Genomic DNA, 26,544 nt, shown 5'->3' on the forward strand with positions numbered 1-26,544 from the left:
AATGCTTTTTCTTTATAGAACTGTAGTTTTTGTGACACATAGCAAGCTGAGTTTTCCAAAGTTTGCTCTAAGCGTTGTGGTACGTTGTACAGTATAACCATTTCTGTGTGTCATCTTTGGTTTTTCTGAAAGTTAATAAACAATTTAATTGTACATGTATCCCCTGGAAACAGAATCTACTGTACTTTATTAATAGAGACAGAAAATAACCTTACCTTGTATAATTGGTTTACAGTGTAATGAGCATTCTTAAATATGTAGGTGCCAACTTAGTCTAGGGGTGTATATACTGATTGTACCTCAAGGTCCCTTTCAATACCTTTTAAAAATAAAGAGCCACATCTGGCACTATACATTTTGCACTAGCTGAGGATCTGGCCCATAATATTTTGCTTTAGGCATCTGAAACATGTCTGTAATTCATAGATCCCAACTATAGCATATTACGGTGGGCTGGCAGCTCCTGTGTCTCACAAATGGGAGATCTATATATTGCTGAGTAACTTCATGATTTCCTGGCTGGAGATCATTTAGTTTCAAATATTACACTTGAATGAATACAGATATGTAGCTTGCTTGCTGCATGATTGATGCATCAAGTCTTCACTGTCTTCCCCCCATGAACTGTTCCCCTCTTTTGTTTATTTGGTCTGAATTCCTTTTGAAGCCTTTTATTCCGTGTTGTATAAAATGCCTTGAACATTCATGCCACTATGAGAAATGCCATTTGTGATCACTGAATGGCGCATGCATGTTCTGTGCATACTGTGTTCTAGTATTACAGTAAGTGGATGCACTTGATCTTTTGTAGGGGAGTGCTGGCCTTGCCACTTACAAGCAGCACTTGACAACTGATTCATGGAATGATAGTTACAACAACTTCACAGGAGTCTGTACGCCCAATCCTCTTGACTGAAAGTATCAGCTAGTGAGTTATGGATAGTGATAAAACTGTGAGGAAAAAGCCATCCTTGAATTATGAGTACAGAATAGTTATAACTCATTATACTATCTATGTGAAAAGAGTATGGTAGGAGGAGGTTTGCCCATACACACATGTAACTTCCTATAGCTGGGTAGAAGAAGAAATATATGCAAACAGTTGTTTAAAAGTTGACTTTAGGTAAATATTAATGTTAAATAGGAGAATTATAAATAATTGTACTTTTGTATGAATTCTCCATCTTCACATTCACTAAATTCCAAAAACAGGTTCACTTTATTCCATCTTTACTATCCCTGTAAAGAGTTCTGAGGCAAAAAAAAGTACAGTAATTCCTGGCATCACTAAGGCTTTTTACTAATAGAAGTTCATAATCTCTTTCAAAGATGCACTTCTGTAAACTCTTTTTACTAGAGGTAAGCATAGCCTTTGCCATATCCCCCTTAACTACATTTGATGTAAAAAGCCAATAGATAGCATAAATAGATGTCTGTGACCTTTAAAATGAACTTGTGAACCAGGATAGAGTAAGAAAGGGGAGAGCAGATTTAACACACAAGTATGTATGTACACTATGATTTTATTTTAAAATATATGCACACACGTATGGTTTAAAATATATTTATTCTAACTTCTGTACTTGTAAATGTTGGGGAAAATGTTACGGAACTTGATTTTTTTAATTATCTGTAATTTACATTTATCTATTTGGAGTTTGTCTTTAAATACAATTTAATTTCTGTAATTGCTTTTGATAATGATAGAATGCACATAATTTACATAACTGTGTTTAGTTACCACGTTGTCTTCCATAATTTATAACAAGGCAGCTAATCATCCATATAATAATTTGCACGTATATATTAAATGTTTCTGTAGTGCCATACCTTGCAGTGTCTATATAAGGTATAGCATTACAGAAACATTTCATATACACGTACAAATTATTACAATGGTGGTTAGCTGCCTTGTTTATAAATTGTGGAAGTGTGTGTGTGTGTGTGTGTGTGTGTGTGTGTGTGTAAAATGTGGTTACATTCATCTGAGAATGGATAATATCATTTTACAGATAGGGAAAATGAGGTACAGATGGGTCTAGTGAATTGTTCAGGAGCATATGAGGAGTTACCATTTGACACTGGAATACAGTCTCTTGCTCTAATTATTAGCTGTGCTGCCTCATGGAGAAATGACTTATCCATGAAAATTTAGGAAACAAGACTGTTACTTTTCAACTCAATGAATACATTAATATGTAAAATGACCAGTACTGGTATTAAGTATTGGTGTCAGTCCATGTACAAGGCTTAACATCTTAGAGTTACCTTGACCTGCCTCACGAATTGTCAGCTAAGGACTTGGACAGCAATGTTACCTTCTTTCCTCACTCTCCACATCTCTTTTTTCCCTAGTGGTTGTAACTGTCAACATGAACTGATGTATGTAAGCATACTTCTGTGCCTACTTCATTCCTTGGCTCTGGAGGAACAGTTTATTTGAATACTGTGCACGTAGTTGCTCATATAGTATGTATCAGGATATGTGTAGTTGGGGTTTTGGCAAACACACACCACTTCCTTTTTTTCTGCAAACATTTCCTGTCACACACGCAAAAACACTACAGTGTTCCTTTACTATATTTTATTTTTTCCTAGCTAGAACTCAGGTTCCCTATTTACCTGTTATAGAGCTGTTTTTTGTAGAGCTGATGACTGGTTTTTATAGTTTTCCACTATATGCCCAGCTATGAAGACAGAATTTAGCCCCTCCCTATTTGTGGAGGGATGGGGGTAGAGGATATGGAAGTTTCCATTGTACTTGTTTGTTAGATTTGTTCTATTTAATTAATAAAGATAGATACAAGTGTAGTCCTTGATCTTTTGGAGTCTAATTCAAATAATGTAATGCCAAATCAAATATATTTCCTTCTTCTATTTAAAGGATTGGATTTAGTAACACATGCCTGTTTGGTGCAGCTTTTTCTTATTTAAAAATAAGAAAATTGCTTCCATGCTTCTTGCAATTTGTGGAACGTTTAAAATGTCTCTGCTGTTTTGCGTTTTACTGATACGTGCTCATTCTTGGAAAATGTCACTTTCTCAAATACCTTGTTCCGTTTTTCATAACGTTGAATGACTGTTAAATATCATGAATGAAAGTAGTAAAATCTCTGATGTATAGAGAAAAACTTGAAATCAGTAACTGAAATAATTAAAAGCAGTTACTTGCAATGTTGATAGGTGATGTTTAGGCTATCTCTTGTAAAATATTTTACAAAGCTGTACCAACAGTTGATAGCATCCAACATTAAGAAAGCATATCTCTCCGTGAATGTACAGAATCCTAAAGATTGCATACTAGACCTGAAGATATATAATTTTACTTTTAAGGTCCTTTAAAAATTTGCAGTTCTTCAATGTACTCTGTTTCAGTATAACTTTCTAGTATTTGTATCTCTTGTTTAAACAAACAGAAACCACCAGCAACAGATATTGTACACAGGAGTTTTGTGAGTTGAAGAAATCTAATTAGTGTCACTGATAGTATTAAACAAGTAAAATATCACTAAAAGAATGTAATGCAGTCATTGAGTGCTAGTATTCTAAAGGCAGTTGGCAGAAATTTCCTTTCTTAATAGAAGGGTAGTTTATCAAAGAGATTCAGCATGTCCAGGAAGAGCTGGAGCAGTGACAGACATATTCTAGTAGTTATATTCTTTTTTTTACAGAATCAAGATTTCTTTGCTGAAAATTAAATTGTGCTTCAAAATAGAATAATCAAATAAGGCCACCTGACATCATTTTGAAACAGTGTAATGGCAAAAGAGCTTTTTTTTAAATTATAAAACAGACTTTCATAGACAGCTGCCAAATGGAAAGAATGGTTTCCAGATTTTTTTTATTCATACTTTTTTAGTCTTGTGTGAATTATTGATCGATATGTCATAACTCTGTGAGAGAAATGACAAAATGTCTGATGCTTTCAACTGAAAATAGCAGAGTTGCAGTAGCTATAGAAACTTGGTTCACATGGATAGTTTTAAACTTAGGGTATGTCTACACTACGAGGGTAATTCGATTTTACTTAAATCGAATATGTGGAATCGATATTGCAAAGTCGAACGTGTGTGTCCACACTAAGGACACACTAAGGACAGTAATTCGACTTTGTGAGTCCACACTAACGGGGCGAGCGTCGATATTGGAAGCGGTGCACTGTGGGCAGCTATCCCACAGTTCCCGCAGTCCCCGCTGCCCATCGGAATTCTGGGTCGAGCCGCCAATGCCTTCTGGGTAAAAAAAATTTGTCGTCATCCGTCCGTCACTAACGCCCTCCCTCCCTCCATGAAAGCGCCGGCGGGAAATCAGTTCGCGCACTTTTCTGGTCAGTGACAGCGCGGACGCCACAGCACTGCGATCATGGATCACGCTGCGACCATCGCTGCACTTGTGGCCGTTCTCAACACCTCGCAGCTTATCATACACCTTTCCCTGAGGCAGATGCAGAGAAATCGGGCGAGGAGGCTACGGCACCGCCGTGAGAGCCTGAAGTCGGAGAGTGGCACAGAGCTGTCAGAAACCACGAGCCCCAGCGCCCAGGACATCACGGTGGCAATGGGGCATGTGGATTTTGTTGAACGGCGATTCTGGGCCCGGGAAACAAGCACGGACTGGTGGGACCGTATAGTGCTTCAGGTCTGGGATGAATCCCAGTGGCTGCGAAACTTTCGCATGCGGAAGGGGACTTTCCTCGAACTTTGTGAGTTGCTGTCCCCTGCCCTGAAGCGCAAGGACACCCGCATGCGAGCAGCCCTCACTGTCCAGAAGCGAGTGGCCATAGCCCTCTGGAAGCTTGCAACGCCGGACAGCTACCGGTCAGTCGCGAACCACTTCGGTGTGGGCAAATCTACCGTGGGGGTTGTTGTCATGCAAGTAGCCAAGGCAATCGTGAAGGTACTGCTCCCAAAGGTAGTGACCCTGGGAAACGCGCAGGTCATCATAGATGGCTTTGCCGCGATGGGATTTCCAAACTGCGGAGGGGCTATCGATGGGACTCACATCCCTATCCTGGGACCGGACCACCAGGCCAGCCAGTACATCAATAGAAAGGGCTACTTTTCAATGGTGCTGCAAGCACTGGTGGACCATCGGGGACGGTTTACAAACATCTACGTCGGATGGCCGGGCAAGGTTCATGACGCTCGTGTGTTCAGGAACTCTGGTCTGTTTAGACGGCTGCAGGAAGGTATTTACTTCCCAGACCACAAAATAACTCTTGGGGATGTGGAGATGCCTACAGTCATCCTCGGGGACCCAGCCTACCCGCTAATGCCCTGGCTCATGAAGCCCTATACTGGCGCCCTGGACACAGAAAAAGAACTGTTCAACTACCGTCTCAGCAAGTGCAGAATGGTGGTGGAGTGTGCTTTTGGCCGTCTCAAAGGGAGATGGAGAAGCTTACTCACTCGCTGTGATCTCAGTGAAACCAATATCCCCATCGTTATTGCAGCTTGCTGTGTGCTCCACAATCTATGTGAGAGCAAGGGGGAGACCTTTATGGCGGGGTGGGAGCTAGAGGCAAATAGCCTGGCTGCTGATTACGTCCAGCCAGACAGCCGGGCCATTAGAAGATCCCAGCGGGACGCCCTGTGCATCCGGGAGGCTTTGAAAGCTAGGTTCCTGAGTGAGCAGGGCAACCAGTGACTTTTCAGTTTGTGGACAGAGAAGCTGAACCTGCCCCCGTTTCTTTACCCAGTTCATTTTGACTATCCTCTCCAGTTACATACCCCCTTCACCCCCTTCCCCTTCCCAAAAAATAAAATCATTTCGATTTTGTTAATGAACAGCGTTGTCTGTATTGCTGTTTTCGCGGGAATATTTTAAACCGGGGACGCAGACTGTGGCGGGGGGCGGGTTCAGTGTTCTGATGCAAATGATGCTTCTAAACTCCCGGAATGACAGGCTCCGCACTGGTGGACTGGTTATTTCAATGGAGAACATGAAAAACACCTCCCAGACTGACCAGGGTAACCAGTGACCGCACTGTGTATGTGTCCTGATGCTGGACCTGACACCGCCTCTGTACCCTGCTAAAGGTCACTGTCCTGCCCAATTACCAAGCCCCTTCCCCCCCTCCAGACAGACTCTCCCTCAAAAGAACCTGACTGAAACAGTAATGGACAGAAACAAACATTTTATTGCGAACCAGACATGAAACGTGGGGTGTGAAACTTGGCCGGGGGCTTCTGTGAGGTGGGTGGGAAAGGACTTATGAAATTTTGGGGAATGTCAGCCTTCTAGTGCTAGAGCAGTCTGCAGGGGTTGACTGAAAGTTTTAACGGCCCTTGCCGCCCCTCCTTCTTTGGAGTTTGGGTGAGGGTGGTGTGGGACTTGGTGGCGGGTGAGGGCGGTTACAGATAGACTGCAGCGGGGCTCTGTCCTCCTGCCTCCGGTCTTGCAGAACATCCACAAGGCGCCGGAGCGTGTCCGTTTGCTCCCTCATTAGTCCAAGCAGCTTTTCAGTAGCCTGTTGGTCCTCCTGACGCCACCTCTCCTCCCGTTCCATGACTGCTCGGTGCATTTGTGACAAGTTCTCCCTCCACTGTGTCTGCTGGGCTGCCTGGGCTCGGGAGCAGTCCATTAGTTCTGAGAACATGTCTTCACGCGTCTTCTTCTTCCTCCGCCTAATCTGCGCTAGCCTCTGGGAGTGTGCTGAGAGGCTGGGTTGGGAGACAGTCGCAGATGTGTCTGTGTGAATTGTGAAAAAGGAGTGAATTCCTGAGACAGATAAATGAAATTGTATACAAAGAACCTAGTCTTTCTCTGTGAACAAGACCATGCACTGCACCTCTCACATGCGCACTCAGGACAAGGTCGAATTTTCGGCCGTCGCCTTCAGTGCCTGTGGACTTGCGGAGGTCTTGGACTGTTCAGAGAACTGTGGCTGGAGACCTGAACTTCTGGAGCGGGCAATAATGGTAAGCCGCAGACTTGTGGCTGCTTAAAACTCCAGCAGTAGCACTGGCCTCCTTTCACATTGAAAGCAATGCCAGTCTCTGCTGCCAGCAATCAGGACAGCATCAACTCTGCCCCTGTCCCACCCCCTCGCGGCTGTCCCAGGGAAAGATCCCTGTATGCTGCCCCTCTCCCTCCACCGCGTGGCTGTAAAGCAGTCCCAATACTAACATTCCCCTCCCTAATTCAAAGCAGGGCGTCATGAGCGACATCACCCTCCTGAGGATCCCGGACACCCAGAGAGAACGCATGCTGCGGGAAAGCATGCAGAAACCGGGGCCGTATGCCGCCATGCTATGTCGGGCCATGATCCCGGAGTACTTGATTGTGGCGTGGAGGGGGCATGTCTGCTACCACGGAGGGCCCACTAAGATCGCCCTACCCCGGAACCTGATCAACAGGCTTGAGCTCTACCTCCACGAGACCTACGAGGAGTTCTCCTACGAGGATTTCTCGTCGATCCCCGGCCACATTGACCGGATTTTCGCGTAGGTGCACTGGGACTATGGAGTGGAGCGTCTTGGGCCTGGGAATCATGGAGTAACGGACATTGTGAAAATTTTTTAAAACACTTGGGACTAAATTGAGAAGAGCCCAAGACAGAGAAATCATGAAAACCCATTTGTTACCTTTGTAAATATTCCTGTTTTGTACCTGATTATTTTTTTACTAGTTTACAGAACTTTTATAAATGTACATTGTTAATAGTATAAATATTACCGTTCTGTTTTAAATAAATGTTTACATGTTTACAGCACTTACTGCTTGATCCTTCCCCTGATTCTGTGTCCGGGGTAAGGGATGGGGACGGTTGGTACGGGATCTCGGTAAGGGTGATGAAGAGCTCCTGGCTGTCGGGGAAATCAGCGGTGCCAGCGCTGTCGACTGCCTCGTCCTCCTCATCTCCTTCTTCATCTTCCCCGTCCGCTGTCATGTCCGACGAGGAACCGGCCGCGGACATGATCCCATCCTCGGAGTCCACGGTCAGGGGTGGGGTAGTGGTGGCGGCCGCTCCCAGGATGGAATGCAGTGCCTCGTAGAAACGGGATGTGTGGGGCTGGGATCCGGAGCGTCCGTTAGCCTCTTTTGTTTTTTGGTAGCCTTGTCTCAGCTCCTTGATTTTCACGCGGCACTGCGTTGCATCCCGGCTGTAGCCTCTCTCTGCCATGGCTTTGGAGATCTTCTCGTAGATCTTAGCATTCCTTCTTTTGGAGCGCAGCTCTGAAAGCACGGACTCATCGCCCCACACTGCGATGAGATCCAAGACTTCCCGATCAGTCCATGCTGGGGCCCTCTTTCTATTACATTGCACGGCCATCTCTGCTGGAGAGCTCTGCATAGTTGCCACTGCTGCTGAGCTCCCCTCGATGTCCAAAGAGGAACTGAGATTCAAACTGCCCAGACAGGAAAATGAAAATGAATTCAAATTTTCCCGGGGGTGTGGCTGGTCAGAGCATCCGAGCTCGGACTGCTGTCCAGAGCGTCAACAGAGTGGTGCACTGTGGGATAGCTCCCGGAGCTATTACCGTCGATTTCCATCCACACCTAGCCTAATTCGATATGGCCATGTCGAATTTAGCGCTAATCCTCTCGTTGGGGAGGATTACAGAAATCGATTTAAAGAGAGCTTTATGTCGAACTAAATGGCTTCCTGGTGTGGACGGGTGCAGGGTTAATTCGATATAACGGCGCTAAAGTCGACATAAAAGCCTAGTGTAGACCAGGCCTTAGAGAAGTAGAATTTACTAATTCACATGCAATAAAATTTACTAATCCACACACATAAACTTGCTCCAATTTTTTTAACAATATTTCTCAGAGTAGCTCCAATGTGTGAATTATTTCAATAGACATCAGTGGTACTACTCATAAGTAAGGCAAGCAGGATTTGACCTTTAAAGTACAGAGTGCTATCATGAAGTATGGTATTGCAGTTCCAACACTTCATTATTTTTTACAAAATGTTAGTAAATATACTGTGTTATATTTAAACTAAAACTGTCAAAGGGCTGGTCTACGCGGGGGGGGGCGGGGGGTGTCGATGTAAGATACGCAACTTCAGCTACAGGAATAGCATAGCTGAAGTCGACGTATCTTATTTCGACTTACCTCCCGTCCTCACGGTGCGGGATTGATGGCAGCGGCTCCCCCATCGACTCCGCTACCACCGTTCACCCTGGTGGAGTTCCGGAGTCAATGGGAGCGCGTTCGGGGATCGATATATCGTGTCTAGACGAGACGTGATGTATCGATCCCCGATAGATCGATCGCTACCCGCCCATCCGGCGGGTAGTCTGGACGTACCCAGAATAATGGAGCCGATTATGCTTGGTGACACACGTCTGCTGCTTTGTCATGCCTGCTCACTTAGCCCAATCCATGCTCATTGAAGTCAACAGGCATCTCTGTCCATTGACTTTGGTGGAGATTACGTTGGGCCCTTACTAATTTTCACAAATCAGTCATTTGCAAAAGATGCCCCATTTACCTCTGCTGTGTCATATAGAGTAACTCATATGGAGTCATGATTTAGTCTGTTACTCTTAAATGTTGATTTCTGTTTAAAAACTAAACATTCAAAAAATTGTAAGATCACATTTGATCACAGGTGTGTTATTAGAACTGTCACTGACTGAACATAAATCTTAAGTTTATTTGCCATGGATGTACTTGCTGGTAGAATTTTTTTTCTAGCTATACAGAACTCTTCCTGCCATTTATGCTGCCTTGCACATTAGTGCATAAAATATAAGGTCATTATATGAAGAAGGTAAATAGCCTCTTTCCAGCTGCTGCTTGTAAACTGATCCCTGCCTGAGGTGCCAGCATAGCTATGCTACATGTCCCTCTCTGTATCTGAAATTGTATCATCCTGAATTACATTACATCTAGCTCCATCTTCCCTTAATTATGCACCGAGTTACATTACATCTGCCTTGCTGTTTGCTTGCAGGCGACTTCTTCCTTCATTCACTTAAGACAGATGATATACAAACAGCTTCTCCTTTTCTCTTATGGTCTCTTGGTTTAAACAGTCCTCTGGATTCCCAGTCATTAAGGCCAACTTCCTCTGATAGCTGTTTGTGGCGGGGTTTATTGATAGTGCTGAGATTGCAAAGAATCCCCCCAATACACTTGCTGGGAGGTGCTGGTCTTGAAGGCTCCCCTCGCTATACTTACTTTAATGAAACTCTTTTCTTTTTGTTTTCAAGAGTGCCTCTTTTGAATTCGTCTTCCTTCGGGATAGCTGTCTAACAGTCGCTGTTATGCATTTGTGATCTATGCTCTACTCCACAATTCAGTCTGAGAAGTATTGGTAGCTTTCACTCCTCTTCAGATTCCCTCTAGCTTTTAGAATCTGTGGCATTTAGTGAAGGGATATTTTGTAGCAACTGCAACTTTACTAGTTTTTTTTTTTTTTTTTATACATCTGACATCTTTCTCTCACTTTTGTTCTCACCTACTCAGTCTTCTGTGGATTTGGTAGAGATCTTAATTTCGTGGGCTTCTTTTACTGATCTAATACAATTTTTCCTGTACTTCATCCCTATCATTTTCATTCTTCTAGGTTAATGTTCCTGACCTTTCCTCTGACCATAATCTTTCCTGTTCCTCATTGTCTTGATTTCTTAATAAAGAAAACATCTCTGTCTGCATTTACAATTTCCATTACATTTTGTTTGATCAGAGCATGTTCTCTCTAATCAAGTGCCCTTGTTGTTGATCACTTATTTATTCTGCTGACCTGACCTACTCTTATTTTTATAACTTTTGGTTCATTCTGTCATTACGGTTTTTAACCTAATTATCTTAAGTTATTCATTCATTGGAAAAGGAAACTTTAGTATGCAAAGGTGAAGTTATTAAGTACACCATGAAGGTAAGCTGAACCTTGTTCGCAGGAATATTTTCAGCTATTAGTATGTGATCTCTTTACAACACTGGTTTCCAAAATAAAGTGATGGGAGGGGGCATGAGTTAATTTGCACAGTTATTAGGAGGTAATATGGTACCATAACAACCCACTGCATCATTATAGTGTTGCCAAATAAAGATTCTATCCACGTAATGTAGGTTCATCATCATTATACAACATGTGCTATTGATACCACAACTTCCGCTTGTTATTCCTGAGGGCTATCGTTGTATGTCTCGTCAGTAAAATTACGTATCATACATGCCCAGGGGCAAAATGAGTTGGCTAAATTTGTCAAAAATAGGAATGTAAAGTTAGGGTCCTAAATCCAGATTTTGGCACTTGCCTGTTTATTCAACAGTTCTCATTGACCTCAGTTTCTGAAAATCCTGAGCCTAACCTTTGCAATGGCAGTACAATATTTAAAATAAAGGGAGATGATGGAAAATTAACCTTCTTTCAGAAACAGGAATTTTATTAAAGCTAGACAATTTAAGGGGAAAGGTCTCCTGTAAACAGAAACCTTTCTGAAGTGGTCGGTCTTCCAGAAAAGTGTATATTCTGATTTTTCTCATCCCGAAGATTTGGTCTTACGTCACTAAACTGTTTCATGTTTTCTGTTTTCCTTTGTTTGGTTTTTTTTTTTTTTTTTTTTATGGATGGTCACGCTTGTGACATGAGAAAAAGTTTGTCCTTCTGAGCAGGTTATTCTAAATCTTTCTGTGCACAAGATATAGTCTTATGTCAGGTCCTTTGGTCTTTTCTTAAAGACCATAAGATTTGCTGACCTTAAATGTTTTCCTATTCAAGTATAAAAATTAGGATTCCTCTTAGTGTTTTTAAACAGGTTGCTGCTGCATTAAGTTTTATAGCTATATAAATATACTATATAATGGATGGTATATTTGCTAGATGGTATACTTGTGTGTGTACATTCATCTTTCCACTCAGAACTACTACAAATGGAGTGACTCTCATGTTTTAAAAAAACAACAACCTGTGAATAAACGGTACCTGTATCATAATACACACACACAGATATACTCATTTGCCAACTGTACAAGGCATCGGTTAGAATTTTTTTCTTCTAATATCTCCACAGTGCAATGATGAGTTGTGGAAACCAAATCAAAACAACCCAAGAGCCTTGTGGAATTCTTATATTTTATATTTACAAAGGGAAACTTTTTAAGTGCTATTGGTGAATTTAAGACTCTGTCTTCAGTGATTCATTTCATATCTCTATACTAAGCATCTATTTGGACAGCTAGGATACAATAAAAATATGGATCATCCACCGGAATTATTTTTTTAGTATTTTATTTCTGACAGACTTAAGAATATTATTACCCCAGGTAAGGAAAGCATAGTCTCCACATTCCTGTTTGAAGATCTCCATCTGTCCCCTTGTGTTACTTTACATAACTATCTTTCAGACACTGAATTATGATCAGTGTTCTTCTGACCACGGAGAACTGGATGGGCTGTCATCTTTTATCTGCTAGAGGGTTTCCTACTAATCTCAAACTTCACTTGTTTTATAGTCTTCTGGGGACATCAGCTTGTGTTGTCTTAATTAATCCAAAGTAGACCTTTCAATAACCAGTGTATTTTATGTTAATTGAGTAAGTAGAATAGGGAGCTTACATGACCTATTGGTGATTTTAATGTTAATCTATTTCAGAAAGAAAACAAGATGGATCAATTTATTACCTTCTCAGTTTTGTGATGTGTTGCATTCCATGGGCTCCACGAGTTTGTGTTCTGGTTTTCAAGCAAAAGTTTTCAAATTCTTTTGAAAAAGATTGTTTTCATGCAGTCCGTGAAGTGAAGTTTTTACTTGTTGTTCCACAGTAGTTGAGATACCGCTATTTCTGTGGTACAAATTTAAATGTATTTCTGTTAATTATGTTAACATAATTGGTGTCTCTTCAAACACTTTAAAGATTTGAGTGTGTATCTGTTTGGCCATTGGTTGCTTAGCAAAGAAGATTCCTACATTAAATATTTTGTCCCAGTAAACTTTCCAAGATCCTTAGAGCCTCTAGTAAAGGATAATGTTTTTGAATATTTACTGTGTATCCTGTTATATCTTATTGAACACACATTTATGATTTTTAATATAAATCTACTTAGAATATTAGTATTTTCTCTATATTAGTAATAACAGAGTCCAGTAGTAAAAGGATGTGCTTGGAGTAAGTGGTATGGAAGGAGGAGATTAATATTCTTAAATATCTTTACCTCTATCAAGGTCTAGCTTAAGTGCTTAGTGAAAAAGAGTTGGTGGGGCTAGATTTTCAATAATTCTCAGAATCGGGGCCATATTTTCAGGAGAGCTCTGCCCCCCATGTAAGTACCTAAATGAAGTGGCCAGATTCTCAGAAGTGCTCAGAATCCAAGTGGCCACCGAGGCCTTTTCTTAAGTAGGAAAAAAGGTGTGGTTTTGAGTTTGCTAACTCAGGTTAACTACTTTAAGGTAAAATCTTAGTGCAGACAAGGCAGTTTGTAGCTTTTACACAAATTAGCAAGTACAGTTAAAAATTAGGCCCCCCTGTAGTCTTTAACTCAACTTGTTATGGGAGAACTTAGTTGTTAACTGGTTGCTGAGCTCTTTTGAAAATTTAGCCCAGTAGCTTATTTCTGGTCCTCAGTGCATTTCATAAGAGGTACACAGCTTCTTGTAGAATTAGATGCAAGATGGCCTAGCAAAACTTTCTAGATTCCTGGATTTCATTAAATTGTCTAATATGGTTGTGACATAAAATTATAAATTTATCTGTAAATGTCTAAGCTGAGTCTTAGAATGGTAGGAAAGTATGTGTAAATGTTAATGTTTTTATATATAAAATGTGGGTGTGATGTACAAAAACTTGCAGAATGCTTGCAACTCTCACTGACTTCAGTTGTTGTTGCTCTTGCTAAAAAATTCTGATGATTGGATCCAACATCTTCAGATTCTCATTGTTCTAAAATATTTGACATTTTCTGTATATTTTGGGGGGGGGGGGTTAAAAGTAAATAGAAGAGCATAGGAACAACTTGCCAGACCATGTGCAGCAGTGCAATAGGAGGCGAGAAGAAAGGTATGGTTTGCAAGAAAGCTTTGAATCAAAGCCTGGTGAAATTCAGTGTACTTTTGATCCAAGCCACATTTCTCTTGCAGCATTAGCCTTTCCTTTTAAATGTGATGTTATTTGTTTTAGCCAAAGCTGCTTCCTCATCTACATGAATATTGGTAAAATGATATTGTTATGACCAGCCAATGGGAAGGCATCATGTAAAAGAAGTAGAGAACAATCTGAAGAAGTTGGTTTTTTACCCACGAAAGCTTATGCCCAAATAAATCTGTTAGTCTTTAAGGTGCCACCGGACTCCTCATTGTTTTTTTTAGCCCACCATGTTGCCAGTCTGAGGGTCCAAGAGATATTCGAGATTGTGCTGTTTTTGTTCCAGACACTACATGAGATTTTACCCATTCCTAAACACAGTTATTTCTGCTAAGCCTGTATTACCAGACTGTATGTGTATGTATGTATGTGTGTGTGTATATATATATATATATATATATATATATATATATATATATGGAGATATACCTATCTCAGAGAGCTGGAAGGGACCTCGAAAGGTCATTGAGTCCAGCCCCCTGCCTTCACTAGGAGGACCAAATACTGATTTTTGCCCTAGATCCCTAGGTGGCCCCCTCAAGGATTGAACTCACAACCCTGGGTTTAGCAGGCCAATGCTCAAACCACTGAGCTATCCCTCCCCCTGTAGGCTTGGACCTTAGCAACAAATTATTTTGACTACTTTTCCCTAGTGCCTTTAATGCTGAGAATCTCACTCATGATGTTGTCCAAATGCCAAGTTTAATTATCAAGATTACAGGGTTGGTGTGCTCACAAATTGCACAGCAATAACAAGAGGTGTGAATTTATAGTCTGACTTTACCTAAAATCAACCTTAATCACTTCTGTTCTGAAATAAGAGAATTCCATGCACAGACTTGCACCAAAATGGTTAAATTTGGCTTTAGGAAGCAGATTTAGTTAAATCAGGGCAAGTTGGCAAATAGATCAGCACTTGCTTTCCAACATCCTCTAGTAGTAATGAACTGCTAATTGAAGGTGACTGATTGTTGTATCCCATCTTTTGGTCTTGTAAATGGTTGACACTGATGTACCCTCTCCTTTAATTATTAACTTCGGTATGTGCCTGGAGCAAATGATTCTTTCCGAAAGAATTTATGTGGGAGTTAATTATGTGGTGTTGTTTTTTGAAAATTTTTGTGTGCATATTGGTTCTCAACAGTATATGCGTATTTTACACACCATATTCTTGTTGGATTCTAGATAGGAAATGGGTCGTATTTGTGTCCTTAGTTCTCCAGAAAAATTCTTGAGCAGCCTAGGTCCAAAACACAAGCAAGTATTGTGTCAGGAATTGTGTAAAATGCTGTAAAATAAAGCAGATATACGCAAAAGGAAACACATTCTCTTTACCCATACTTAGTATGTTTATTCAGCTGGCAATTTGTGCTGCTTCATATTCGTTGACCTAGAAATAGCCATCATTTTAATGCACTCTTGGAGGAAAAAAAGGTGTTATAGAAGAGAACTGCCACATCAAAGCCTCTCTCCAGCTTGTGAAATGGTATCCACCACTACCCTTCTCAACTCCATTGAAACACTCAACACTTTTTTCTATCTACAGAAAGTTTGCCCTTTTATTAAGAAATGGCTGTAGAGTTTTATTTATAGTAAAATGATAAAAGCAACACAAACTATTTGAAAAGATCAGTACTGTTTAAACAAGAGTCTACAATAAATATAATGTGGGTTCTACATGTCTATATAGCAGAAGTTGCCATGTGATTCAACTGTTGCCATATAGTATAATATGTATCCATTTAAGTAAGTGTTAGAGTGAAATCCTATGTAAATAGCTAGAACAAATTTAGAACTGCATACTTGTCAAGTGACCCATATTTTGTGGGTCAGATCCGCTGTTCCGAAGTCTGACTTTGGGATCAGTGAAATTTAAACACTTGGCCGACTGTGGTTGTACAGAAAAGGTTCGTGGCTGTTGAGGATATCATGGAATCAGTGTAATAATACCCTCTCCCTTTCCAAATACATGAGGCTCACATTCATCCTTTTCCTTCCAAAAAATCTTGGGACATATGTAGAATGTTGAAAGAGGATCCCATAATGACCCTCTTCTTATTACTAGACCTTTGGCAGGTTTAAATATGTCCCTAAATAATTTGGAAAAACTTGTTTTGTCCCATGAGAATTAGATTTAAATTAGTTTGAAAACAAATATTTTTTCTGCTGTTATTTCACTTATATAACATACTCTCTCCTCCTTTTCTTTAGCTTACCTTTATCACAAAGAAGAGTTTGTTTTGTACAACTGAGGAAGGTTTCACTATACTAAAAAAAAAAAAAAAAAAAATTTTATTTCTCTTAAAAATACCAATAACAACAACATTGAATTTATGGATTAATCTTTTTTGGAAATTAGCAAATTTATGACATGCTGGGAAATGGACCTCAACATTATTCATAAACAGGTTATTTAATTAAACTATATGCATCTGTGCAAATCTTAAAAAAAATAAGATTTCTGATACAGATAAATTTTGTTGAAATCATTTAATCATTGAACCAAAAATGGGATGCTGTTGCTTGGCCTTTTGGCTAAAATCCAGTATAATTAGGTGTCCAGAGACATTTGCATGGAGCACATCACAGGACACCGTCAGTACTAGGACGAGTAAACAAGACCGCCGGTCAGGGAAATAACCCACTTGCTTCCCTGATGAACTAAGGGATGCACCCCACCCATGTACCTATTCCCTACACCAATACTGACTTGGACTCTAAATACATTCTATGGGTTTTATACCCGAGATCACTTATTCACTGACGCTTTAAAAACTCCCACACCCCAATCTGGGTCTATGCTGGTTACGTGCTATGTATGTATCTTGTGAACCTTGTAACCACTACTTGTAATCTCTCATAACTCAAGCCTGACCCCAGATGTACAGTACCTTCCTTCTTAACTTGTGTAAACTTGATTTTAAACATTAGCTTTAATAAATGTTTAATATCTGTGTTCTCTACCTAGAGATGATATCTTGCATTTGACATCTCTGGTGGGGAATTAACTGTGAGATCATTTTATGACTTGTCTTGTCCTCCTTTCTGCATTTTGAAATGGGAGAAAAATCTTGCCTCCAAGAGGAGAGATTTATTTGTGCAGAAAAATAAGTTGTGATGTGTTGTACTCTGCTTTTAGTGATACTCTTTTGTAGCCTGTTTTGTAGCTTATTACAGTAATAAAAATAGCCTGTATTTTCTGTAACTTAATTTAAAAATGGTTAAATTTTATAAAACTTGTTTTTAGTTACACTATAATTACAATGTAATTACACTGTGGTTATGCTTTTTGAAATCTGTAATTATCACTGCTTATCATAACTAGTAAATTATTGAATTATTTATTATTGCCCATTTAGTTGCAAACGTGAAATGATCGTAAGTTTGATGTTATCCATTTTTATGCCTTTAACAAGAATATAACCTTATCACCAGAAAGTTAACTACATGGGTTGCACTGAGAGCTAGTCATTGACAGCAGATTGTGCTGGATTATGCAGAATTATAGGAAATGCCTTTCTTGGACACTGATGTTTCAGATCCTTGAAATTCATTACTAGCCACACTATTGTAATAAAATCCAAAACGGCTATAGGTAATGCTATAGGTAAGGTTTCTAATAACAGTACAAAAGTCTGAAATGATTGAACAAAATATTCTGTAAACTGAATTTCCTCCCAAACCCAAGTCATATTCCTTTCCATCTCACTTCATCTGTATATCCACACCTCTTCATCCTATTCTTCTAGCTACTTTATCAATTTTATTTTACAAAAGCCCACAGTGTTGAGCTTCATTTGAATAGCCTTCCCATACTTTTTACTAGATCGGGCCTGGAGGGGCTAAGAAGGGGGAACAGAAGGACAAATCATGAATAGTTTGGTTTTAATATTTTTAAGACAATGGTTTAAAAATGTTTTAAAATGTACAGTATCTAAACTTCTGTTTCTGTGATCCTTTCAGCACAAGCCCACCTTATTGCTGTGTGGACCTTTACTCTTTGCGAACAGGAGAGATGGTCAAATCCGTACAGTTCAAAACTCCTATTTATGATCTGCATTGCAACAAAAGGTAGAAACTTTCCTTCACTCTCTATGTATGGTAGCAGTTTTTTTTTTTTTTGCTTCATAGAAAACTCTAGTAACATGCATAGTTTACATTTTGTCCATTGACTGGCTTTAGGATTGTAAAATATCATGCAGGCATCTCAGTTCTGCCAAAAGTAGAGCTTGGGTTTTTCACTTTTCAAGGAATATTTTGACTTAAAATAGGACAATAATACTTCTATAGTGATGACCATCTGAAAACACTTTACAGATATGAATGGATTAAGCGTCACAATGCCTTAGAGTGTAGGAATGTCAAGTATCCTCATTTTCCTTTTTACGGATTGGGAATCTGGGGCACAGTGCTGTTAAATCAATTAACATCTGTAAGTCAGTGTCTGAGCTGACAGAACCCTTGTGTCTTGATAGAATATATATAAAGACCTCGTATGCATTCTGAGTTGTATAAATAATAATTCTACTCATTTACGTTAAAAGGTGGGAACTAGATAAAGCAGTGTATTTTTTCTGGACTAACAACACTTTGAATACCTAAATCCTGAAAGAGGATGGCTTAGACATATCTAAGCACCAGGTCTGAAATACTGCGATTCTCTGGAACCACAGGTTCAGATCCTGTCAGGTTAACTCAGCTCTTCACATTTCTGAGGTAGATAAAACTGAATATCCTACACTGTGTTTTCAGTCAAAAGAGATACAAAGTCCAAATGAGGATAGAAATGATCCTTTGGCACTTCTAATAAGAGAGTTTACTTTGATGGCTTTGACCAAAATTTTCTTTTTCCTATCCCCACTATTGGATTGCCTGCATGGATGGCTACTTCTCTCTACCTCATATTATTAGTTATTTATTATTAACACTTTTTTACAGCAAAGTTCATCCTTATATCTGAAGGTACTTTATAGAGGAGGGAACAGTGTCATTCCCATGTTACAGATGGAGAAACTCAGGCCTAGAGAAGAAGTTGCTGCATTTCATTGGTGCTATAGGTATAGTTTGTGATGTACTCTGGGATCCTTCAAGATGGAAGGTGCTATAGAAATGTAAAATGTAATTTATTAAGAAATGCTCTAATTGAAAATATTTTGTACGGTGTTGATTTTAGCAGCATCATTTTAAACATATTGATGAATGGTGTGGTGCAAAGTGAGAATTGAGAAAGTTAGAGATGAACAGGTGGCAACAGTCAAATTTATTTTGGATATTGTGTAAAGAAATAAATGGCAGGATTGAATAAGTGTCAGTTTTAAGGGGAGAGAGAATAGCAAACTACATTGGGAAGAAGGAGATGATGATGAAATTAAAGGAATAAAAGGGTGAGGAGTCTAAAGACCGCTACAAATTTTGTTAAAACAGACACTTCTCATTATGGCACCATAGAGAATATCAGTGTCTAAATTAATCAAAGATGAATAGTTGAAGGAAACATTAGAATATAGAACAGTTGAACAGACCAGTAATTTTCATAACACAATAAAGTAATATAATTTGATGCTATAGTAGAATTAAAGGACTAAATAATATGTTAGTGTTAACTATCCACAATGAAATTCCATATCAGTGGGACAGTATCAAATAACTGAGTTGAATTGAAGAAGTTAAACTAAGAATATAAAAGAAAATTTTCACAAAATAGGTCACTGTTCCTTTAACAGTCTGTCAGAAAGAGTTCAGTATGTATCTGTGCAACTGTCTCTTTAAAAATTTAAAGTTCCCTTGTGGACAGTGTGAAGATAGTAAATCTTTCCAGTCTAGTCTTTTTTTTTTTTTTTTTTTTTTTAGCAGAAGAAAAGTCCAATTGTAAAAACAGTCAAAAGGCAAAACATCATTCAAAGTCTCCCAACTAAAAAAACTCTCTCCAGGTGCTAATGTTTTTTTGTTTTTTTTTCTAAGTGGCGAAAATGGAATAGCTACTTCAAAGTTGTGGGGCTGTATCAAGGGTAGTTGTTTTTCTGGAACATATCAGATTCTATTATCATCCAAGAAAAGTTCACTATTTCAGATTGAAAATGCATGAAAAATGGCCAGTTGAAGTTCGAATGGGGCATTAGCTATACTGTAGACTAATGCAGTGCAAAATTGAAGTTTTTAAAATAAAATTTGAATAGCAGAAGAATAGAAAAGCATTCAGTATTTATATTTTTATATTCCAAAACCATCCACAATCTGTTAGGCACTGTCCATAAAGGAAAACACAGTCTCTACCTCTAAGAGCAGAAGACAGGAAATATGAGACGCATTGTGGAGCATGTTGTGATCAAAACAAATACAATTTTTATATACATTACACTTAAAAAAACAACAACCCTATACTTGACTACCTTTCAGTCTGTCCATTATTAATTGGCTAATTTCTTAGAGACCGCCTGGAAGAAGTTACATAAAAATGATACACTTCCTTTTTGTTTTCCTTTGCTGTGATTTAAACAGTTGGAATTCATTTTGTTAAACTAAAAATAGTTGACAGTAAAAGCAGTTAGGTTTGGGATAAAAATTAGTATTCTTTTCAGACAAGACAAGTTGTAAATTATTGAGAAAAAAGAGGCTTTTACAACAGAAACACTCATGGACCCCTGAGCTATAATTTTCCTTCATGACATCGCCTGTCTAGATTCCTGCTGTAAGACTGCATGTCCTGCCATTTGGCAACAGAACTCATTTCAAAGCACATGCTTTCCTGTTCCAGCATTGTAAATGTAGGGATATGAAAGCCCCCCCCAGAAAACCGTCCCTGAGTTCCTCTTTTTCTGTCATCCGAAGCGGATGCAGAGCCCATTCTTTCCCTTGCTTCTGGGTTTGTATTAGAATAGCTAGACTTCCTACCCTGCTACAGTAGTTCTAGAGTCTTATGCATGGAGGAAAGGATCCTAATCATCTGGAGCCAGGAGTTTCTTCTGAGGCCTGGTCCCCACTAAGCCCCCACTTCGGACTAAGGTACGCAAATTCAGCTACGTTAATAACGTAGCTGAATTCGAAGTACCTTAGTCCGAACTTACCGCGGGTTCAGACGTGGCAGGCAGGCTCCCCCGTCGATGCCGCATACTCCTCTCGCCGAGCTGGAGTACCGGCGTCGACGGCGAGCACTTCCGGGATCGATCCGGGATCGATTTATCGCGTCTAAACCAGACGCGATAAATCGATCCCAGAACATCGATTGCCTGCCGCCGGACCCTCCGGTAAGTGTAGACGTACCCTGAGTCTTTGCTGAAGAAGTCTTCAGACTTATCAGCGAATGAGTCTAACCCTAGCCAGGGAAGTCCTCAAGTCTTTCAGGACAGGAGTTCTTAGGATCTTTTGCCTATGAATAGAGCAGCTAGATCTTCTTCTCAAAAGGAGCACCCCAAACTCTGAAAAGAAGTCTCTATGATCTCAGAAGAAGAGGCAGCATGGGGCAAACAAGCACACCATAATATGTGCTAATTCTCTGGAGCTAATAGAGGTTGATATGAAAGTGGTTTTGATTATGTCCCAGCACAGACAGCCACCTTGGATCATAGGGATCCAAAAATGATAGAGCCTAGCTAGATCCAAGCTACTGAGATCCTTTGTTGGATCATATGACTTTGAGGTTGGGCATAAGGCACTTGGCTTGGCAGATCCAATTTTGTGAGTGGGAGGCTATCCACATACATCCACCCCCCAAAATATATGGCCCTTTGTTTTAAAGGCTCAAAAATGTAGGACAGTTAACATTTTTGCCAGGCTACAAAATTTCGATGTATTGGTATTTGCATGGTAAAAAACTGAAATTGCCAAAGGTAACTAGACAATAGCTGTCCCCTTGAACTTTTTTCATTGTCCTTGCATTTAGGATGCTGGTAATCCCTGGAAGTGGTTTATTACATAAAGCCCATTTTTCTGATCTTTAATTCCATGGTACTGCGCTTTCATATGCGGGGGAAAAACACTGTTGGTCTCTACTAACAGTAGTATTTACTATTAGTAGTTTGACAGATTTGCAATGAAATAAACAATGTGATTATTTCCAGGGTAAAAGACTTCCTTTTAGATTAGTCTGTGTGCTGATTGTGGATTTGATTATGATTTGAGACACTAAGGACAATGCAGGATCCTTGCAATTCCATTTTTTCTTTTCTAATGGACCTTTTATTACAGGAGGTATATCATAGATGCTGCACTACTCTGCATGGTATTTGTATACTTCCTGAAGAGCAGGTTATGTGGTGGGGTTGAGACTGTCTTTAGCAACTGCCAGTTACTAGAGAACTGGCAGTTTGTTGCTCAAGAATTTAAATTGATGGTCTTGAAACAATTACATTTAAAATATTGAATCTTAAACCAACAGAATTAATGTCTCAAGTACACATGTTTTCATTTTTGTGTTTTTAGGATACTTGTTGTTGTCTTGCAAGAGAAAATTGCTGCCTTCGACAGCTGTACATTCACAAAAAAATTCTTCGTTACAAGTATGTATGATATTGGATTAAATTTCTCTGCTCTGGTGAATAGTTGTAATCCCATAAAACAGACTTGGAGTTGTCAACAGAATCAAATTGCAAGTCAAAAAAGCACATTGCAGTGAATGTTGATCCCTAAAGGCCTATTTTTCTCCCCCCAAAATGCTAAGTATCTGCAACTCTCAGTGACTTTGTTTAGAGTTGCAGGTGCTGCTCCACCACCTCCAAGAATCAAGTCCCATTACTTCTGTGTATTTGTGTTGTTTTGCATATTTGTCATCATACCTAAACTCTCATTTGTAGTGAAAAGAACTTTTATTAACAATACTTCTAGTATTAGTTTGTTAAACGCTGCTCTGATTACTCTTGGTGCTCTGTGTTTTCAGCTGTAGATTTTATGTTTAATCTACATTGGATTGAATGTGATAATTCCAATGGTCTGTCAATTTTTTTGACTGTTCATTGTCTGTAGTCCCAGATCTATTTATCCATTATTATTTATTTTTATTGTGGTAGCACCTAAAGGTTAATGAGGTCAGGAACACATTGTGCTAGGAATGGGCATATCTGCACACAGCTGTTGCTACCTACTGAATTAGTAACTTAGACTGTTGGCTCAAACTTGGAGAAGTTGTTTGCTACTGACATTTGTTTCCTGATGTTGCTGGTGCCTTTTATGCCATTTTTAATTATAGTCCTTGATGGTTGATCCTAACTGATAAGGTACACCCCAGAAGCCCTCTCTCTCCAGAAACATCCCTGTGTCTGACACTGATATCTGTACTAGAGTAATTCATAGTGCAGTTGGAAAGACAGGATATGTCTCCTGATGTGGTTCCTGATTTGTCTGTGGAGGGTGCTAAAAATGGTACATGGTACACTTGGCCCGAAGACTGAGCATATCATGTATGTAACATTAAACCGTGTTTAGTCCCAGAAGTGAAATGTAATCTCTCCAAACTGTTGATGAAGAGTGCTTGTGTTTGTTCACTAGCATGGCCTCTTCAAATAATTGTTTACTGATGTTTCCAGCATCTGATTGGATCATAATGACACTATTGATGATAATGTTCTGTGTTTAAAAGGAAAGCCTTAAAGTACTCTTGGAATTCAGATGGAAAAAATGCTTCCTTTTAAGTACTCGTATAACAAAAAAAAAAAAATCTCACTTCCCTTTATTAAAATATATCCAGATATTAGAACTGTTTCTTATTACTTTGAGGAAAAGTACCAGTATGCGGTAATATTAAAGTTGCCAATAGGTGTCAGTTTCTCCCTACACGATGGACATAACAGGTTCCTAGCATTCACTAAATAGAGCTTCATGGAAACAAGCTTTGAATTAAGGCTTTTGTTGTTGTTCCCTTTTATACCTTATAGAATCAAGGTACAAATTTAGCTTTATTTTGCGCAGGGATCAAAAATTAAAACTTTCCACTAGGTGTTTTGGTAATTTCCTCTTAATTTTTTAAAAAAGGTATCAAGTTCTGATTATTCTCAAGAGAAAACAGGAGTTGATGAAAATTTGTTTCCAAATTAATAGACTGGTTGTATTAAACTACAGAAAAGTACTCCACGGTATTCAGCACAGGAACATCTCTATTCCTGATGTCGAAAAATAATGCAGCTGACAACAAAGACTCTTATGTAATATTAAACCAAAACACTGATTTTTTGAAAAGTGCCTGAGAAAGTAATGTTTTGTTTCTAGAAAGAAAAAACAAAACAGCCAACCCCCCCAAATCCCTATCTAGTATCTTCATTTTGATTTTTGATATTGTTGTATGTGTAGGATGACTAGATGTCCCGATTTTATAGGGACAGTCACAATTTTTGGGTCTTTTTCTTATATAGGCTCCTACTACCTCTAACCCCCGTCCCGATTTTTCACATTTGCTGTCTAGTCACCCTGTGTATGTGCCTACAGTATATACACACCTAGTTACACGCTTACATTATGGTTTCTTTATATTGAACTTGAATTTTTAAAACCATGACTATATTTTTAATAAAAGGTAAGCTGGGATGGAGATTTTGTTTATCCATTTTAAACCTACTGAATAAATAAGCTATTATACCTTGCTGCTCTGCTCAAAACCAGAAATGTGATTATCTAGATTATTTAGTGTCGCTTGTAGCTGTGTTGGTCCTAGGATGTTAGCGAGACAAAGTGGGTGAGGTAATATCTTTTGTTGGACTAACTTCTGCTTGTCTCTCTCACCAACCGAAGTTGGTCCAATAAAAGATATTACCTCACCCAAATTGTCTCTAATAACTGAATTACTCGCTCATTAAAAATATGTGTGGTAGCAATTTGTTATATTTTAGCTTAAGTTATGCTCCAAAACTATAAATTATTTGGAAATGGCAAACGTTACTAAGCCATTGGATGCCCTAAACGTTGCTTTAATTTTCACTGCATTTTCAATACTGGAGTAGCAGGACTATTTTGTCATGAAGAGTTGAGATAAAAATAGAGCTTTTGTGAATGTTCACTGAGCTACTGGAAATCAACATTTTTGAAACCTCGGTACAAAAAGGATTTTTCTCCAAATGGTAATTAGTTTATAATACTCCATACATTTTAGCTTTTAATGTGAGATTCATCACATTTTTCACATCCTCTGTTCTAGCTGAATGGAACTTTTTGGTGCTGTGCTATTTCTTTATATAGCACTGAGAACTCTGAAATGGGATTTAGAAGCTCTTTTCTCTTAATAGTGAATATGCTTATTACAGCAGATATAGTGCCTTGCCATGTTTTAAGGCCACAGAACAGTTTTAGTTATAATCTTCAGTTTTCACATGCACTCAAGTCCCAAAACATTTTTGTGGCTGACATTTTTGGCAGTTAGGTTCTAACGCCCTTTGAAATTCAGTTGACATTAGGTGTCATTTTTTGTCTCTGAAAACCTACTCCTTGATCTGTACCCAGAATGTTGTTTTTTTAGAAAGTTTGATCAAAATCTTTTTAGCCATTTTTGAGTATAGGAAAGGGAAGAGAAATGCTTTCCCCTTCATAAAATATCTAAACCACACTGTTAAATAAAAGGCAACCAAAAACATGGCTAAAATTTTGGAACTTGCTATGGAGAAAGTCCACAATGAGGACTAGCACTTTGGTTGATCTGAGGGGAAAAATAAACATGTATTATTGGAAAATCACTAATGGGAATGCACAATGGGTATTTAAGAACATAATGAAGCCCTGCCTCCTTTTGAACATGATTGGACATTGTCCAGTCCTTTAATCAATGAAGGCTGAGTTAAGGATAACCTACTGCTAGGATAATTTGGATGAGCGAGATTCACATTGAAAAGCACACAGCATAATCATTTACCAAAAAGACAAATAATTTACCCCAAACAGGAAAAAAGTCTGCTTTAACATCAAGGACAGAAGTAAGTCATTGGTGTGGGGGGGGAAATTGTATGTCTAGTCATTGTAGGGTTTCCCTGCAGTTTCACTGTATACTATCATATTTTATACAGTCTAGATTTTGATTTTAAAATAACATGTTTCTGACCCCAATTCTGAGCAGTGCCTTTTTGTGTCACTGGCCTCCCCACCCCACTGATATACCTCTACACTGGGGGCTGGTGGAACGAGGACAGTGTAGGGCTGCCTAGAGAATCTCCCTCTACTAGGGAAACTCCTAGTAAAGAGATCCTGCTGTGGTGATCCAGCTGTGTTCAGGCTCCTTTATGCTGAAGGAGAGGAGGCATAAAGGGGCTAGAACACAGACCCGAATTAGAACTATTCTCTGTCTGTCTGAAGATGCTGCTGTCATAATGTAAACCAATAAAAATTGCCTCCAGCTCAACAACAGCAGCTGCAAATGTGGGAAATCACCCATTTAAATGCTAATATCATTAAGCAGAAGCAACATGCGTCATCCTTTTTTATTGATTTTTAAAAAAATTAAATACAGAACATACAATTAAGATCATAGTGTCAGGAATTTAGAAGTTAAGGTTCTACAAGCTATGTTAATGCAGCTGTGTTGCATATATG

At 39.2% G+C, this 26,544-nt stretch overlaps 1 protein-coding gene across 4 annotated transcripts in view; it reads left to right on the plus strand.

Annotated features, from left to right (window-relative positions):
* BCAS3 (BCAS3 microtubule associated cell migration factor) overlaps positions 1 to 26,544 on the plus strand; it is a 490,159-nt gene that overhangs the window by 64,700 nt on the left and 398,915 nt on the right. For all 4 annotated transcript variants that reach the window (XM_024211255.1, XM_024211257.1, XM_024211256.1 and 1 more), the window contains exons 7-8: positions 18,007 to 18,114; positions 22,462 to 22,538. In XM_024211255.1, the coding sequence (XP_024067023.1) occupies positions 18,007 to 18,114; positions 22,462 to 22,538 (185 nt within the window). The remainder of the gene's footprint in view (positions 1 to 18,006; positions 18,115 to 22,461; positions 22,539 to 26,544) is intronic.

This window comes from Terrapene carolina, unplaced genomic scaffold, assembly GCF_002925995.2.
Source record: "Terrapene carolina triunguis isolate 2854851 unplaced genomic scaffold, T_m_triunguis-2.0 Scaffold231, whole genome shotgun sequence".
NCBI classification, from domain to species: domain Eukaryota; kingdom Metazoa; phylum Chordata; order Testudines; family Emydidae; genus Terrapene; species Terrapene triunguis.